General features: G+C 37.7%; 1 protein-coding gene across 2 annotated transcripts in view; it reads left to right on the forward strand.

Annotated features, from left to right (window-relative positions):
- Nucleotides 1-16,408, forward strand: part of atrip (ATR interacting protein) — a 68,126-nt gene that overhangs the window by 15,178 nt on the left and 36,540 nt on the right. For both annotated transcript variants that reach the window (XM_062037603.1, XM_062037604.1), the window contains exons 3-5: nucleotides 3,816-3,898; nucleotides 15,490-15,651; nucleotides 15,711-15,823. In XM_062037603.1, coding sequence (XP_061893587.1) covers nucleotides 3,816-3,898; nucleotides 15,490-15,651; nucleotides 15,711-15,823 — 358 coding nt within the window. The remainder of the gene's footprint in view (nucleotides 1-3,815; nucleotides 3,899-15,489; nucleotides 15,652-15,710; nucleotides 15,824-16,408) is intronic.

Here is a 16,408-nt window from a genome sequence, read left to right on the forward strand (position 1 = left end):
TGGAGGGGAGGGAGCAGGTGGTAGAGGTGAACGGCACCGTGTCCCCCCCCCTCTCGGTGAGCTGTGGAGTCCCCCAAGGCAGTATATTGGGACCTTTACTGTTCCTAATATACATAAACGACATGTCATCGGCATGTGACTGTGAATTGTTTTTGTTTGCGGATGACTCTGCCCTGCTGGTATCCGGCAAGGACAAGTCACAGGTGGAGAAAATCCTCAGTGCTGAGCTCTGTAGAACCTGCACCTGGCTCGCTGACAACAAGCTATCCATCCACTTGGGTAAAACAGAATCCATCCTGTTTGGGTCCCACATCAAACTTAAGAGAGTCAATCACTTCACCATAAAAGTAGGTGACAGTGTCATCACCAGGAAAGATGAGGTCACCTACCTAGGTTCCATTCTAGAGGCTAACCTTTCCTGTGATAAAATGGCAACCAAGGTAATCAAAAAGGTTAACCAACGAACGAGATTTCTCTACAGAATTTCCTCTCTGGTCAACAAAAGCACCTTGAGGATTCTGGCGGGAACTCTCGTTCAACCCTTTTTCGATTACGCATGCACCTCCTGGTACCCTAGCACCTCCAAAACCCTCAAATCTAAACTCCAAACATCTCAGAACAAGCTAGTCAGGTTACTTCTAGACCTCCACCCCAGATCCCACCTCACTCCTACCCACTTCTCTAAAGTGGGCTGGCTCAAGGTGGAGGACAGAGTTAAACAACTTGCACTGAGCCTAGTCTATAAAATCCGCTACACCTCCCTGATACCGAAGTACATGTCAAACTACTTCCTTAACGTAAATGACCGCCATAACCACAACACCAGGGGGTGCTCCACTAACCACGTTAAACCCAGATTCCGAACTAACAAAGGTCTTAACTCATTCTCTTTCTATGCCACATCAATGTGGAATGCGCTCCCAACAGGTATAAAAGAAAGGGCATCTCTATCCTCCTTCAAAACCGCTATAAAAGTTCACCTCCAGGCAGCTACAACCCTAAACTAACACCCTCCCCGGATTGCTAATAATCAAATGTAAACAATCAAATGCAGATTCTTTTTCTTATGCCTTCTGATCTCTCTCTCTCTCTCTCTCTCTCTATGTCCACTACTTGATGTCCATATCCGCACCCCCCCACCCCACCCCCCCTCCACACTCCTGATTGTAAATAATGTAAATAATTCAATGTGATTATCTTGTGTGATGACTGTATTATGATGATAGTATATATGATAGTATATATCTGTATCATGAATCAATTTAAGTGGACCCCGACTTAAACAAGTTGAAAAACTTATTCGGGTGTTACCATTTAGTGGTCAATTGTACGGAATATGTACTTCACTGTGCAACCTACTAATAAAAGTCTCAATCAATCAATCAATACATATATATACATATATGTATACATATATATATATATATATATATATATATATACATACACACCGTAATTTCCGGACTATAAGCCGCACCAGCTAAATTTAGGGGAAAATACAGATTGCTCCATATATAAGCCGCACCCGACTATAAGCCGCAGGGTTTTGATGTGTAATTAGCGTAGTATATAGGGGTTCCTGCTACCACGGAGGGGATTGTCGGGACAGAGATGACTGTTTGGGAACGCAAAGCGTCCCATTTATTAACAATAAATCTTTCAATCATTCAATCAAACTTTCACATCTTTGACATGGTGAACAGCATTCGTGCAGAGTACAAATAATACAACGCTGCAAAGTAATACAAAGTGCTCGCCTGTACGTTATCAAAATAACCAGCCTACCGGTATATGAAAAGTCAGTCTTTAATCATTGTGTCATCGTCTTCCTCCTGCGTACTAAAACCACCGAAATCCTCTTCGTCGGTGTCGGAGAAGAACAGGCCGTAAATAAGCCGCACCCTTGTATAAGCCGCAGGGACCAGAACGAGGGGAAAAAGTAGCGGCTTATAGTCCGGAAATTACGGTAGTTGATGTAGATCACATATGTCAGAGTCAAGGCCCGCGGGCCATATCCGGCCCGCGAGAAGGTTTTTTACGGCCCTTGGGATGATCTTGATTTATTATTAGAACCGGCCCGCAGACCGCAGATCTTTTTTTTTTTTTTTTTTTTTTTTTTTTTTTTTTTTTTTTTTTAGACCGCAGATCTTTTACACGCACCAAGCGGATGCCGGTCCAAGGTTCCGAAAGGGGGCGAGCGGCCCGCCGGGACGCGCCTGCCGGCCGAAGGGCTGCAGCCCGGCCGTCAGTCGCGGAGCCCGCCGTGCCACGCGCGCCAAGGGGGCGGGCCGAAACCCGGCCCCGAGGCCCTGAGACTTCTGCTTTGTTTCCCCAAACCGCGCGTCACCGCCGGGCCCGCACCACCGTCGGGCTGCAGCCCGAGCGTCGGTGGCGGAACCCGTCATGTGCCGCGCGCGCCAAGCGGAGCGGGGGGGTCAAGCGGGCCGAAACCCGCAGGCCACCCCCTCACCACGAGGCCCTGAGACTTCTGCGTTTGACCCCTACGCGCGGCCGTCGGGTCGCGGAGCCCGCCGTGCCACGCGCGCCAAGGGGCGGGCCGAAACCAGCGGGGGGTTTCGGGCACCCAACTCGCCTCCCTCCCACGGAGGGAGGAGGGGGGTTTAATGTGAACATTACTGTGCAATCACATATTTAGAGTTTTTACTCAATTCAAGTTTAAAAGTTAAAGTTTAATATTTGTTTTCACTGCATGTTACTTCTCCTTAAACAAAGTGTTGTTTTTGATTTATAGATTTTTGCACTTTATTTTATTGTATTTCAATTTAATTATATTTTAAAAATATTTCAGTTGAGTGGATGATAGAAAATTGCTATTATTGTTTTTTTCTTTGAAGTAAATTTAGCCCACTTTTGCTAAAATAGAAAATATAGGCTACTGATGGTGCCTTGAATACCGGTTTCTTTCATTTAATGTTCATGTTATGGGGATTTTTATATAAAGGAAATTTGTCTTTTGTGTCTGTTGAAAATTAAAGATTACTGACAGAGCCATAAGAAAATATTGCTTTATTTATCTGATCATATTGGAATATATTTGTTAGGTTTTCAGTAGGTTCAATTAGGTTCACTAGACTATATGCGTCATTTAAAAATTTTTCAATGAACATTCGAACAGTCCGGCCCTCGGCTTGTAGCTAAATTTTTTATTTGGCCCTCCGTCCATTTGACTTTGACACCCCTGATGTAGATGATCTATATCTTGTACAGATTTACTTTAGAAAAGAGAAGTGTTGGATATTTCTCTTGTTGCCTTATTTGTATTTGACTTTATTTATTTGATTTATTTATTTATTGAATGTTTGGGAATCATTTTATTCAACAAAACCAGTTTTCTTTTAATTAATACAGAAATGTATCACAACTGTTTGTCTTTATTACAGAGGAATGTAGTTAATCATAGAACTGGCACCCATTGTTATTAGAAAGTATTGACTTTGAATTTAGATTGTTTTTGAATGAAAATCGATTCTGAATGGAATTGTGACCCCCAAGAATCGAATCGAATCGTGTGGTGCCCAAAGATTCACAGCTCTAGTGATTATACATGTATATTAGTGTTGTCAAATGATTGTTTTTTTCAATCAAATGCATAATTAATCACAGATTATTACCCGCGTGCGTGATTTGTATTCATTTGAAAAAAAGCGACTCTCTGGACGCAGCCGTTACAATGAGAACCTTTGCCAAACATGCATGGAATGAACATGCAAACTCCACACAGGGACTTCCAATGTTAGATTAAATTAATGTTGGTTATTTTCAAAGATATGTTGTGTTCCTGTGTTGTTTGTCAGAAAGCAGGCAGCAGCAGTTTGGGCCAGACGGCGAGAACCCCTACAGCCTGCTGGTGGCTCAGCATGCAGAGCTCAAGAGGAAGGTGAGCCATGCTCACACGGAACCAAGCAACACTAAAACTATAATAGCAACACAATCTGGCTACTCATAACACTCTCAAATAATAAAACAACAGCTTGCTGTACTTTTTGCTCTGTGTCAAAGTCCCACGCACCTTTGGGGAACTGCACTTTTTGGGGGATATTACCCATCATCCACAATCCTTATTTGAGACAACAACACTTTTGTTTGCATACTAAATATTAAACAACTGCTAGTAAGAGGCAGCTAACAATGCAGGTAATGGGTGTTCTAAAACCCTTTTTTTTTTTAAACTACAGTTTTACAAACCCCGTTTCCATATAAGTTGGGAAATGGTGTTAGATGTAAATATAAACGGAATACAATGATTTGCAAATCCTTTTCAAGCCATATTCAGTTGAATGCACTACAAAGACAACATATTTGATGTTCAAACTCATAAACTTTATTTTTTTTTTGGCAAATAATAATGAACTTAGAATTTCATGGCTGCAACACGTGCCAAAGTAGTTGGGAAAGGGCATGTTCACCACTGTGTTACATGGCCTTTCCTTTTAACAACACTCAGTAAAGGTTTGGGAACTGAGGAGACACATTTTTGAAGTGGAATTCTTTCCCATTCTTGCTTGATGTACAGATTAAGTTGTTCAACAGTCCGGGGGTCTCCCTTGTGCTATTTTAGGCTTCACACATTTTCAATGGGAGACAGGTCTGGACTACAGGCAGGCCAGTCTAGTACCCGCACTCTTTTACTATGAAGCCACGTTGATGTAACAGCATTGTCTTGCTGAAATAAGCAGGGGCGTCCATGGTAACGTTGCTTGGATGGTAACATATGTTGCTCCAAAAGCTGTATGTACCTTTCAGCATTAATGGTGCCTTCACAGATGTGTAAGTTACCCATGTCTTGGCCACTAATACACCCCCATACCATCACACATGCTGCCTTTTACACTTTGCGCCTAGAACAATCCGTATGGTTCTTTTCCTGTTTGGACCGGAGGACACGACGTCCACAGTTTCCAAAAACAATTTGAAATGTGGACTCGTCAGACCACAGAACACTTTTCCACTTTGCATCAGTCCATCTTAGATGAGCTCCGGCCCAGCGAAGCCGACGGCGTTTCTGGGTGTTGTTGATAAACGGTTTTCACCTTGCATAGGAGAGTTTTAACTTGCACTTACAGATGTAGCGACCAACTGTAGTTACTGACAGTGGGTTTCTGAAGTGTTCCTGAGCCCATGTGGTGATATCCTTTACACACTGATGTGGCTTGTCGATGCAGTACAGCCTGAGGGATGGAAGGTCACGGGCTTAGCTGCTTACGTGCAGTGATTTCTCCACATTCTCTGAACCCTTTGATGATATTACGGAGTGTAGATGGTGAAATCCCTAAATTCCTTGCAATAGCTGCTTGAGAAAGGTTGTTCTTAAACTGTTCAACAATTTGCTCAGGCATTTGTTGACAAAGTGGTGACCCTCGCCCCATCCTTGTTTGTGAACGACTGAGCATTTCATGGAATCTACTTTTATACTCAATCATGGCACCCACCTGTTCCCAATTTGCCTGCTCACCTGTGGGATGTTCCAAATAAGTGTTTGATGAGCATTCCTCAACTTTATCAGTATTTATTGCCACCTTTCCCAACTTCTTTGTCACATGTTGCTGCCATCAAATTCTAAAGTAAATGATTATTTGCAAAAAAAAGAATGTTTATGAGTTTGAACATCAAATATGTTGTCTTTGTAGCATATTCAACTGAATATGGCTTGAAAAGGATTTGCAAATCATTGTATTCCGTTTATATTTACATCTAATACAATTTCCCAACTCCTATGGAAACGGGGTTTGTATATACATGCTGTAAGTATATGGAATCTAGTAACAGGCACTTTCCTGATAACATGTAATATTTACAGTATTTGGCTCATTTTAAGCATTACTAAAGGTATTTCCGGGGCGCATTCATTTCACGGTTGTTGCTACACGCTAAAAGTTTCAAATAAGAAACCGTGACGTATAGGGGTGTAACGGTACGTGTATTTGTATTGAACCGTTTCGGTGCGGGGGTTTCGGTTCGGTTCGGAGGTGTACCGAACGAGTTTCCACACGGACATGTCAAGTAGAGTAACGCACGTTGTGTAAACCAGTGTTTTTCAACCTTTTTTGAGCCAAGGCACATTTTTTGCATTGAAAACATCCGGAGGCACACCACCAGCAGAAATCATTAAAAAACGAACTCAGTTAACAGTAAAAAGTCATCGCAACTGTTGGATATGACTTTAAAGCATAACCAAGCATGCATGACTATAGCTCTTGTCTCAAAGTAGGTGTACTGTCACCACCTGTCACATCTTATTGGACTTATTTGGAGTTTTTTGCTGTTTAGTTCATGTCTTGCGCTCCGATTTTTGGTGGCTTTTTCTCTTTTTTTGGTATTTTCCTGTAGCAGTTTCATGTCTTCCTTTGAGCGATATTTCCCGCATCTACTTTGTTTTAGCAATCAAGACAATTTCAGTTGTTTGTATCCTTCTTTGTGGGGACATTGTTGATTGTCATGTCATGTTCGGATGTACATTGTGGACGCCGTCTTTGCTCCGCAGTAAGTCTTTGCTGTCGTCCAGCATTCTGTTTTTGTTTACTTTGTAGCCAGTTCAGTTTTAGTTTCGTTCTGCGTAGCCTTCCCTAAGCTTCAATGCCTTTTCTTAGGTGCACTCACTTTCTGTTTATTTTTGGTTTAAGCATTAGATACCTTTTTACCTTCACACTGCCTCCCGCTGTTTCAGACATCTACAAAGCAATTAGCTACCGGCTGCCACTTACTGATATGGAAGAGTATTACACGGTTACTCTGCCGGGCTCTAGACAGCACCGACACTTAACAACAACACATCATTTGCGGATTATAATTACTGGTTTGCAAAAAATATTTTTAACCCAAATAGGTGAAATTAGATAATCTCCCACGGCACACCAGACTGTATCTCACGGCACACTAGTGTGCCGCGGCACAGTGGTTGAAAAAGACTGGTGTAAACAATGCACACCGAGGCACAACACACGGCATGCTAGCAGCTAACGGGCTAGGATAGACTGACCATACGTCCTCTTAAAGGTTTCATAAATGCCTCAAATGTCCGGCATTTTGAGTTAGGGTTGCGTGTATTTTCAATGTACGTTCAGGGTTAAGAAGGGGTTAAAAACAAAACAATCAGCAGCATTGGTGAGGGAGGGGCAGAGAGAGAGAGAGAGAGAGTTATGATAAACGCGCTTGAGTTGCCAGGCTCTGCTTTTTATCCATAGATTTATCAGATTAAATTTAAATTTTTTATTATCTATAGCAGGGGTGTCAAAAGTGTGCCCCGGAGGCCATTTGCGGCCCACAGCTAATGTTTTAAAGGCCCACGGTACATTCTAAATATACTATTCAAATAAACAAAAACATAACAAAAGTGAAATAAAAAAGCTTAAAGGTTAAATGTCATTTAGAAAAAGTTGCAATGTTGACTAATAAAACAAAGCTGTTTTTTTTTCTTTCAAACTGTCATTGCTCAAAACATAATATTGAATCAAAATTAGGGATGTCCGATAATGGCTTTTTGCCGATATCCGATATTCCGATATTGTCCAACTCTTTAATTAGCGATACCGATATCAACCGATACCGATATCAACCGATACCGATATCAACCGATATATGCAGTCGTGGAATTAACACATTATTATGCCTAATTTGGACAACCAGGTATGGTGAAGATAAGGTCCTTTTTAAAAAAATTAATAAAATAAAATAAGATAAATTAATTAAAAACATTTTCTTGAATAAAAAAGAAAGTAAAACAATATAAAAACAGTTACATAGAAACTAGTAATTAATGAAAATTAGTAAAATTAACTGTTAAAGGTTAGTACTATTAGTGGAGCAGCAGCACGCACAATCATGTGTGCTTACGGACTGTATCCCTTGCAGACTGTATTGATATATATTGATATATAATGTAGGAAGCAGAATATTAATAACAGAAGGAAACAACACTTTTGTGTGAATGAGTGTAAATGGGGGAGGGAGGTTTTTTGGGTTGGTGCACTAAATGTAAGTGTATCTTGTGTTTTTTATGTTGATTTAATAATAAAAAAAAAACAAAAAACGATACTGATAATAAAAAAACCGATACCGATGATTTCCGATATTACATTTCAACGCATATATCGGACAGCTCTAGTTTTGGTGCGGGGGTTTCGGTTCGGTTCGGAGGTGTACCGAACGAGTTTCCACACGGACATATTAAGTGGCGTAACGCACGTTGTGTAAACAACGCACACCGAGGCACAACACACGGCATGCTAGCAGCTAACGGGCTAGGATAGACTGACCATACGTCCTCTTTTCACCGGACATGTCCTCTTTTGCGGAGCTGTCAGGGCGGAGTTTCTTAAATGCCTCAAATGTCCGGCATTTTGAGTTAGGGTTGCGTGTATTTTCAATGTACGTTCAGGGTTAAGAAGGGGTTAAAAACAAAACAAACAGCAGCATTAGTGAGGGAGGGGTAGAGACAGAGAGAGAGAGAGAGAGTTATGATAAACGGGCTTGAGTTGCCAGGCGCTGCTTTTTATCCATAGATTTATCACATTTAATTTACATTTTTTATTATCTATAGCAGGGGTGTCAAAAGTGTGCCCCGGAGGCCATTTGTGGCCCACAGCTAATGTTTTAAAGGCCCACGGTACATTCTAAAAATACTATTCAAATAAACAAAAACATAACAAAAGTGAAATAAAAAAGCTTAAAGGTTAAATGTCATTTAGAAAAAGTTGCCATGTTGACTAATAAAACAAAGCTGTTTTTTTTTCTTTCAAACTGTCATTGCTCAAAACATAATATTGAATCAAAATCAATGTTATTATGAATTATTGACCTATCCAAGGTTCCCATTACTTCACATCAAATATTACACTAAGAAAAATATTTTTGGTGGAAGATTTTGCAAATTTGGTAAATAAATAACCCAAAAATGTATATTTTGTTGTTTTCTTACTGTACCGAAAATGAACCGAACCGTGACCTCTAAACCGAAATTTTTGTGTACCGTTACACCCCTAGTGACGTAGAATGTCCACTCTCACTGGGTTTTGAGCTGCTGAATTCAAATGAAACTTCACTCCTCAGATAAAACATGCTTCCTAGCAATCAGGGCTGCACGATTTCAGTAAAAAAATAACCCTAATTGCAATGTATCTCTCTCAAGACTGCAATTCGATTTGTGATTTTTTAAAATATTTTATACATATAAATACATAAAACTGCAAAAATAGCAAGTGAAGAAAGACATGTTACTTTTAGACTGTCAGTCAACATATTAATGTCTCAAGGTGCCACACGTTAGAACTGGGGTGTCAAACTCGCTTTCACTGAGGGCCACACATCGCAGGTATGGATGCCCTCAGAGGGCCGTTGGTAAATTTGTTTAGGCATTTTATCATATATTTTTTATGTACACACTGTAAAAAAAAGTGGGAAATGACTTGCCATTTTTTTACTGTAAAATATACAGATTTATTCTACAATATATTACGGTAAATAATAATAATAATAGATTTTATTTGTAAAAAGCACTTAATATTGAGTAAACAACCTCAAAGTGCTATAGTGTATTAACAAAAATAAAAAGATAATAAAAATTAAAAACTAGAACAGCCTAATAGCTACAACTAGTATGCATATATCTAAACAAGAAAAAAAAGAAGGGTTTTTAAGCCTTTTTTAAAACCCTAAATGGACAAACAGTACCCATTGTTTTTTACAGTAAAATACTGGCAGCTTAGTTGCCACAATTTTACGGTACAATTTATGGAAAAACTGTGCCATTGTTCTTTTTATTTTTGGCAACCGAGCTGCCAGTTTTTTACCATTAAAAAAAAAAACAACCTGTGGTAGCGTTTTAACATTTACAGTAATACATCGTTAAACCGCAGATTTTACAGTAAAAAAAAAAAGTCAGTTTAGTCGGCAGAATTTTACAGTAAAAACTGACGTAGAGTTATTTTCAATTTACCGTAAAATCCGTTGTCCTTTTTACAGCGTACAATTTGATGGATAATTTGCTTTGAAAGTAGATATTGAAGTATTTATTTTTGTTTTAACAAGACAAAATGTTTGGATATTGGATAATAATAAAGCATAAAAAGTATGCAATTTAATGCGGTACATATATTTTTTCTTGTCAAAATGAAAGTAACTATTAGTAAGAAAAGATACTTTGACGCATATTTTCCTAGGTGTTCGCGGGCCACATAAAATGACGTGGCGGGCCAATTTTGGCCCCCGAGCCTTGAGTTTGACGCCTGTGCATTAGAACAATGTGCAATAATTAAAAAAATATTTTGCTTTATGCAGACAGACTCAGAGCTTTTGTCTAGATCAGGGGTCACCAACCTTTTTGAAAGCAAGAGCTACTTCTTGGGTAGTGATTAATGCGAAGGGCTACCAGTTTGATACACACTTCAATAAATTGCCAGAAATAGCCAATTTGCTCAATTTACCTTTAACTCTATGTTATTATTAATAATAATGAATGATATTTACACTTAATTGAACGGTTTAAAAGAGGAGAAAACACGAAAAAAAAATGACAATTAAATTTTGAAACATAGTTTATCTTCAATTTCGACTCTTTAAAATTCAAAATTCAACCGAAAGAAAGAAGAGAAAAACTTAAAAAAAGAATTTATGGAACATCATTAGTAATTTTTCCTGATTAAGATTAATTTTAGAATTTTGATGACATGTTTTAAATAGGTTAAAATCCAATCTACACTTTGTTAGAATATAGAACAAATTGGACCAAGCTATATTTTTAACAAAGACAAATCATTATTTCTTCTAGATTTTCCAGAACAAGAATTTTAAAATAAATTCAAAAGACTTTGAAATACGATTTAAATTTGATTCTACAGATTTTCTAGATTTGCCAGAATCATTTTTTTGAATTTTAATCATAATAAGTTTGAAGAAATATTTCACAAATATTCTTCGTCGACAAAACAGAAGCTAAAATGAAGAATTAAATTAAAAAATGTATTTATTATTCTTTACAATAAAAAAAAAAAATTACTTGAACATTGATTTAAATTGTCAGGAAATAAGAGGAAGGAATTTAAAAGGTAAAAAGGTATGTGTTTAAAAATCCTAAAATCATTTTTAAGGTTGTATTTTTTTCTCTAAAATTGTCTTTCTGAAAGTTATAAGAAGCAAAGTAAAATAATTAATGAATTTATTTGAACAAGTGAAGACCAAGTCTTTAAAATATTTTCTTGGATTTTCAAATTGTATTTGAGTTTTGTCTCTCTTAGAATTAAAAATGTCGGGCAAAGCGAGACCAGCTTGCTAGTAAATAAATACAATTTAAAAAATAGAGGCAGCTCACTGGTAAGTGCTGCTATTTGAGCTATTTTTAGAACAGGCCAGCGGGCTACTCATCTGGTCCTTACGGGCTACCTGGTGCCCGCGGGCACCGCGTTGGTGACCCCTGGTCTACATCATGCTCTTAAACTGAAGAAATAACCGATAAAAACTATACAGTGTTTATAATGTAAACATTATATATATAATGATAATGCAAGTAACCATTTAAAAGGATATAAACTTTTATTTCTCATTACTGTATAATTGTTTAACAATCTACTGTATTTGGAAGGTAAATAACTATCTTAAATAAACAAACAAAACAATAAAATGGACTAATTTCTGTAAGCTAAAAATAAATGTAGAACATCTTTAAGTGCGTTTTTTTTTTCCTAGTTGGAAAAACTAAGTCAAATGTTTTAGTCTTTTTTTTGTTGTCATCGTCCATGTTGGTGGGCTCATATTGCCCATCGACAACGTTCCTTCAACGGGACATTTGGCTTTGTAATCATATTTTCTTCCTCCTAATTGCTGTTACTAAAAAAGAGGGCTCACTGCGTCCAGTTAATTCTACTGTCTCAGGTGCTGAGAGTTTGTAGCTGGCTACTCGCCTGTGGTCGGCAGAGCATGTGTCATGATGCCAGAAAAGTAGTTCCTCAGTGTTAGCTCTTACAAGAACAATGTTGCCTGTTAATATGCAGGTCATGGCATGTAAGAGGAGCATTGTTGGTGGTTTTGTGATGTTTTTAAGAGGGCTACATAGGCGGACTGGATAAATCACGTTACCTGCATTGTTAGCCGCCTCGTATGAGCAGTTTTTCAGTTTTTAGAATGCATGTAAAAGAGAAAGAAATGTGTTTTCTACCCGCAAAAGGTGCAGTTCTCCCTTTAAAAATTGGTTCAGCTTGCTCTTGTTTTAGTTCTGAATATGAACATTTTTAAAAATCAATGTGGGAAAAAAAAACCCTGAATAACAACTGTCAGGTTCAAACACTGATGACATCTATTAAACAAGACAAGAAGCAAAGAATCCAACAGAGGCAGAATTCAATTTGGCTCAGTGAGGAGAAACGTGGACATTCTGCACCCTCTTGCACGCCATTTATTTGGACCTTCCCTAACCCCATGGCCATAGCGTTTCTAAAGGACAAAGGTCGTAAACAGTTCACAGAAAAGGTCGTAAAAGAGTCCAAAAAGAGGTTCGTAAAACAGTTCAAAAAGAGGTTGCCTGGAGGGGAGTCTGGTCCTGCTTCCTCTTCGCTTTTGTAGTGCTTGGGTCAGACAATATCTTTCTGTTTGATTACAATACATGAAAGAAAACAGAACACCTTCATGTTGCTTCCCCCCCTACACAGTGGAGTTTTACGAGCTTTACTCTTGGTAGGTTCCAAAGCAGTGTTTCCCATAAACTGCCTAGATACCTGTGGCGGTGGGGGAGTGGCTATGGGCGTGGTCACCATGACATCATCGAGTCATTTGCATAATTTACTACAATGATTTGATTTTCTCTAAAAAGGCTCAAAAAATGTATACTTACTAATTAATAATAATAATAATAATAATACCTGGGATTTATGTAGCGCTTTTCTAAGTACCCAAAGTCGCTTTACATGTTAAAAATTATTAATTAATAATTAATAATAACAATTTTGTTTTAAACGTCCATCCATCCATTTTACACTATAATTACAACACTTTATGTACATATTTATATACAGATTTGAACAATAAGTTATTCTTATTTATTAATTGTGGTTCTTACAAAAAATATATCTTATAAAATATAAAAGCTAAAATGTCTCAAAGCTCTGCCCTTTTAATTAGTGCATACTAAATAATTTAACTTTAGCCTACTACTACCACCATATTATTTACCAGCAACATAAAGTGAAACAGAGGCAGAGGTGTCCTGCCACAGTCAGTAACAAATAAACAGAACACAGTAGTGGTGGTAGATGGACACAGAGCTTCATCAAACATCTGATCCACTGAACAAAGAGCTCCAAAAATCTTGAACTTTAGACTGCCATCAGTTTTATGTAGCAGTGTTTCCCATAAACTGCCAAGATACCTGATGCGGTGGGGGCGTGGCCATGGGCGTGGTCACCATGACATCATCGAGTAATTTGCATAATTTACTACAATGATTTGATTTTCTCTAAAAAGGCTCAAAAAATGTATACTTACTAATTAATAATAACAGTTTTGTTTTAAACGTCCATCCATCCATTTTACAATATAATTACAACACTTTATGTACATATTTATATACAGATTTGAACAATAAGTTATTCACTGAAATATATTTATTAATTGTGGTTCTTACAAAAAATATATCTTATAAAATATGAAAGCTAAAATGTCTCAAAGCTCTGCCCTTTTAATTAGTGCATACTAAATAATTTAACTTTAGCCTACTACTACAACCATATTATTTACCAGCAACATAAAGTGAAACAGAGGCAGAGGTGTCCTGCCACGGTCAGTAACAAATAAACAGAAAACAGTAGTGGTGGTAGATAGACACAGAGCTTCATCAAACATCTGATCCACTGAACAAAGAGCTCCAAAAATCTTGAACTTTAGACTGCCATCAGTTTTACTCCCTACACTTAACCACGTGTTTCCTACTGCCTGCAGACTTTGCACCCTTTGTTATATACACATGTTGTGTTTCTAATATAAATACTATTAATAAAGTCAAATACAAATAAGGCAACAAGAGAAGTATCCTACACTTCTCTTTTGTAAAGTAAATCTGAACAGCCTATATGGGCATCTACATCAACTATATGATTTGCCTGAGAAGCTGGAGAGGACAAAAAAAAATCAAAAAAAAAAAATAAAATTATTATTATTATTATTTTTTATTTTTTATTTTATTTGTGGCGGACGTAATTCTTTCGTGGCGGGCCGCCACAAATAAATGAATGTGTGGGAAACCCTGCAAAGACAACTTTTGCTTCTCACCAGGCACTCAATGTAACACAAAGTTTTTGTGACAACTTCGAAACCATTATTCTAACACAGGGGTCACCAACGCGGTGCCCGCGGGCACCAGGTAGCCCGTAAGGACCAGATGAGTAGCCCGATGGCCTGTTCTAAAAGTAGCTCAAATAGCAGCACTTACCAGTGAGCTGCCTCTATTTTTAAAATGGTATTTATTTACTAGCAAGCTGGTCTCGCTTTGCCCGACATTTTTAATTCTAAGAGAGACAAAACTCAAATAGAATTAGAAAATCCAAGAAAATATTTTAAAGACTTGGTCTTCACTTGTTTATATAAATTCATTAATTTTTTTACTTTGCTTCTTATAACTTTCAGAAAGACAATTTTAGAGAAAAAATACAACCTTAAAAATGATTTTAGGATTTTTAAACACATATACCTTTTTACCTTTTAAATTCCTTCCTCTTTTTTCCTGACAATTTAAATCAATGTTCAAGTAAATTTTTTTTTTTTATTGTAAAGAATAATAAATACATTTTAATTTAATTCTTCATTTTAGCTTCTGTTTTTTTGACGAAGAATATTTGTGAAATATTTCTTCAAACTTATTATGAATAAAATTATAAACATTTATTCTGGCAAATCTAGAAAATCTGTAGAATCAAATTTAAATGTTATTTCAAGGTCTTTTGAATTTTTTTTAAAATTTTTGTTCTGGAAGAAATAATGATTTGTCTTTGTTAGAAATATAGCTTGGTCCAATTTGTTCTATATTCTAACAAAGTGCAGATTGGATTTTAACCTATTTAAAACATGTCATCAAAATTCTAAAATTAATCTTAATCAGGAAAAATTACTAATGATGTTCCATAAATTCTTTTTTTAATTTTTTCAAAAAGATTCGAATTAGCTAGTTTTTCTCTTCTTTTTTTCGGTTGAATTTTGAATTTTAAAGAGTCGAAATGGAAGATAAACTATGTTTCAAAATTTAATTGTCATTTTTTTTGTGTTTTCTCCTCTTTTAAACCGTTCAATTAAGTGTAAATATCATTAATTATTAATAATAACATAGAGTTAAAGGTAAATTGAGCAAATTGGCTATTTCTGGCAATTTATTGAAGTGTGTATCAAACTGGTAGACCTTCGCATTAATCACTACCCAAGAAGTAGCTCTTGCTTTCGAAAAGGTTGGTGACCCCTGGTCTAACACAACCGTGTTTGTTATGTCATTTTTGGCAGCTGGAGGAGGAGACAGTCTTGAAAACCGGGGAGATCCGGGTCCTGAGGGACTCCCTGAGAGGGGTGCAGCAGGAGAAGGAGGTCCTGAGACAGAACGTTGTCCTCCTGGAGGCGCAGAAGCAGCGGGAGCAGAGCGAGCGGGAGAAGGAACTCAACAAGAAGGCAAGCGAGCGAGCACACGTGAGCCTCAGGACGGGCGCCCGGCTAATGTTTGCGTGCAGGTTCAGTCGCTGCGGACGGAGCTGCAGTTCAAAGAATCGGAGATCAACGAGATGAAGAGCAAACTGCTGAGCACTGAGCGAAACAAGGTTGCGTCTCCCCTGCCTAGAAAAAGGTGAGTAACTACACAACGACGTTTCGGTGCACTTACGAAACTAAAACAGCACAAAAAGAACGCCATTGTAAGTTATGAATACTAACACAGACACTTGTAAACGTGTTAGCATATTAGCTAATGCTAACGACGCTAGCTTGATTACATTACTATTGCACGTTCAAATGTGCATGAAAACACTCCTGCAGACGTGGGACGGTTTAGTAAGTAAGAATTGTTTTAGTTATATTGTAAAAACGTACAAACGTTGCTTGGAGTGATGAATGAAGGATCTATACGAGCAGAAACGTTATGGAGGACTAGCTAAGGACAATGGGGGACCGGGCTTTCTGCTCCGCCGCTCCCAGTCTGTGGAACGCTCTCCCTGACCACCTGAGGGCACCACAGACTGTGGATGCTTTTAAAAAAAAGGCTTAAAAACCCTTCTTTTTAAAAAAGCCTTTTTTTTTTTAGATATATGCGTGCTAGTTCTAGATTTTATTTGTATTTATTTGTATTATCTTTTTATTTTATTTTATTTTTTTAAAGGCCTACTGAAATGATTTTTTAAAATTTAAACGGGAATAGCAGATCCATTCTGTGTCA

This window comes from Entelurus aequoreus, linkage group LG26 (genome assembly GCF_033978785.1).
Source record: "Entelurus aequoreus isolate RoL-2023_Sb linkage group LG26, RoL_Eaeq_v1.1, whole genome shotgun sequence".
Taxonomy (NCBI): domain Eukaryota; kingdom Metazoa; phylum Chordata; class Actinopteri; order Syngnathiformes; family Syngnathidae; genus Entelurus; species Entelurus aequoreus.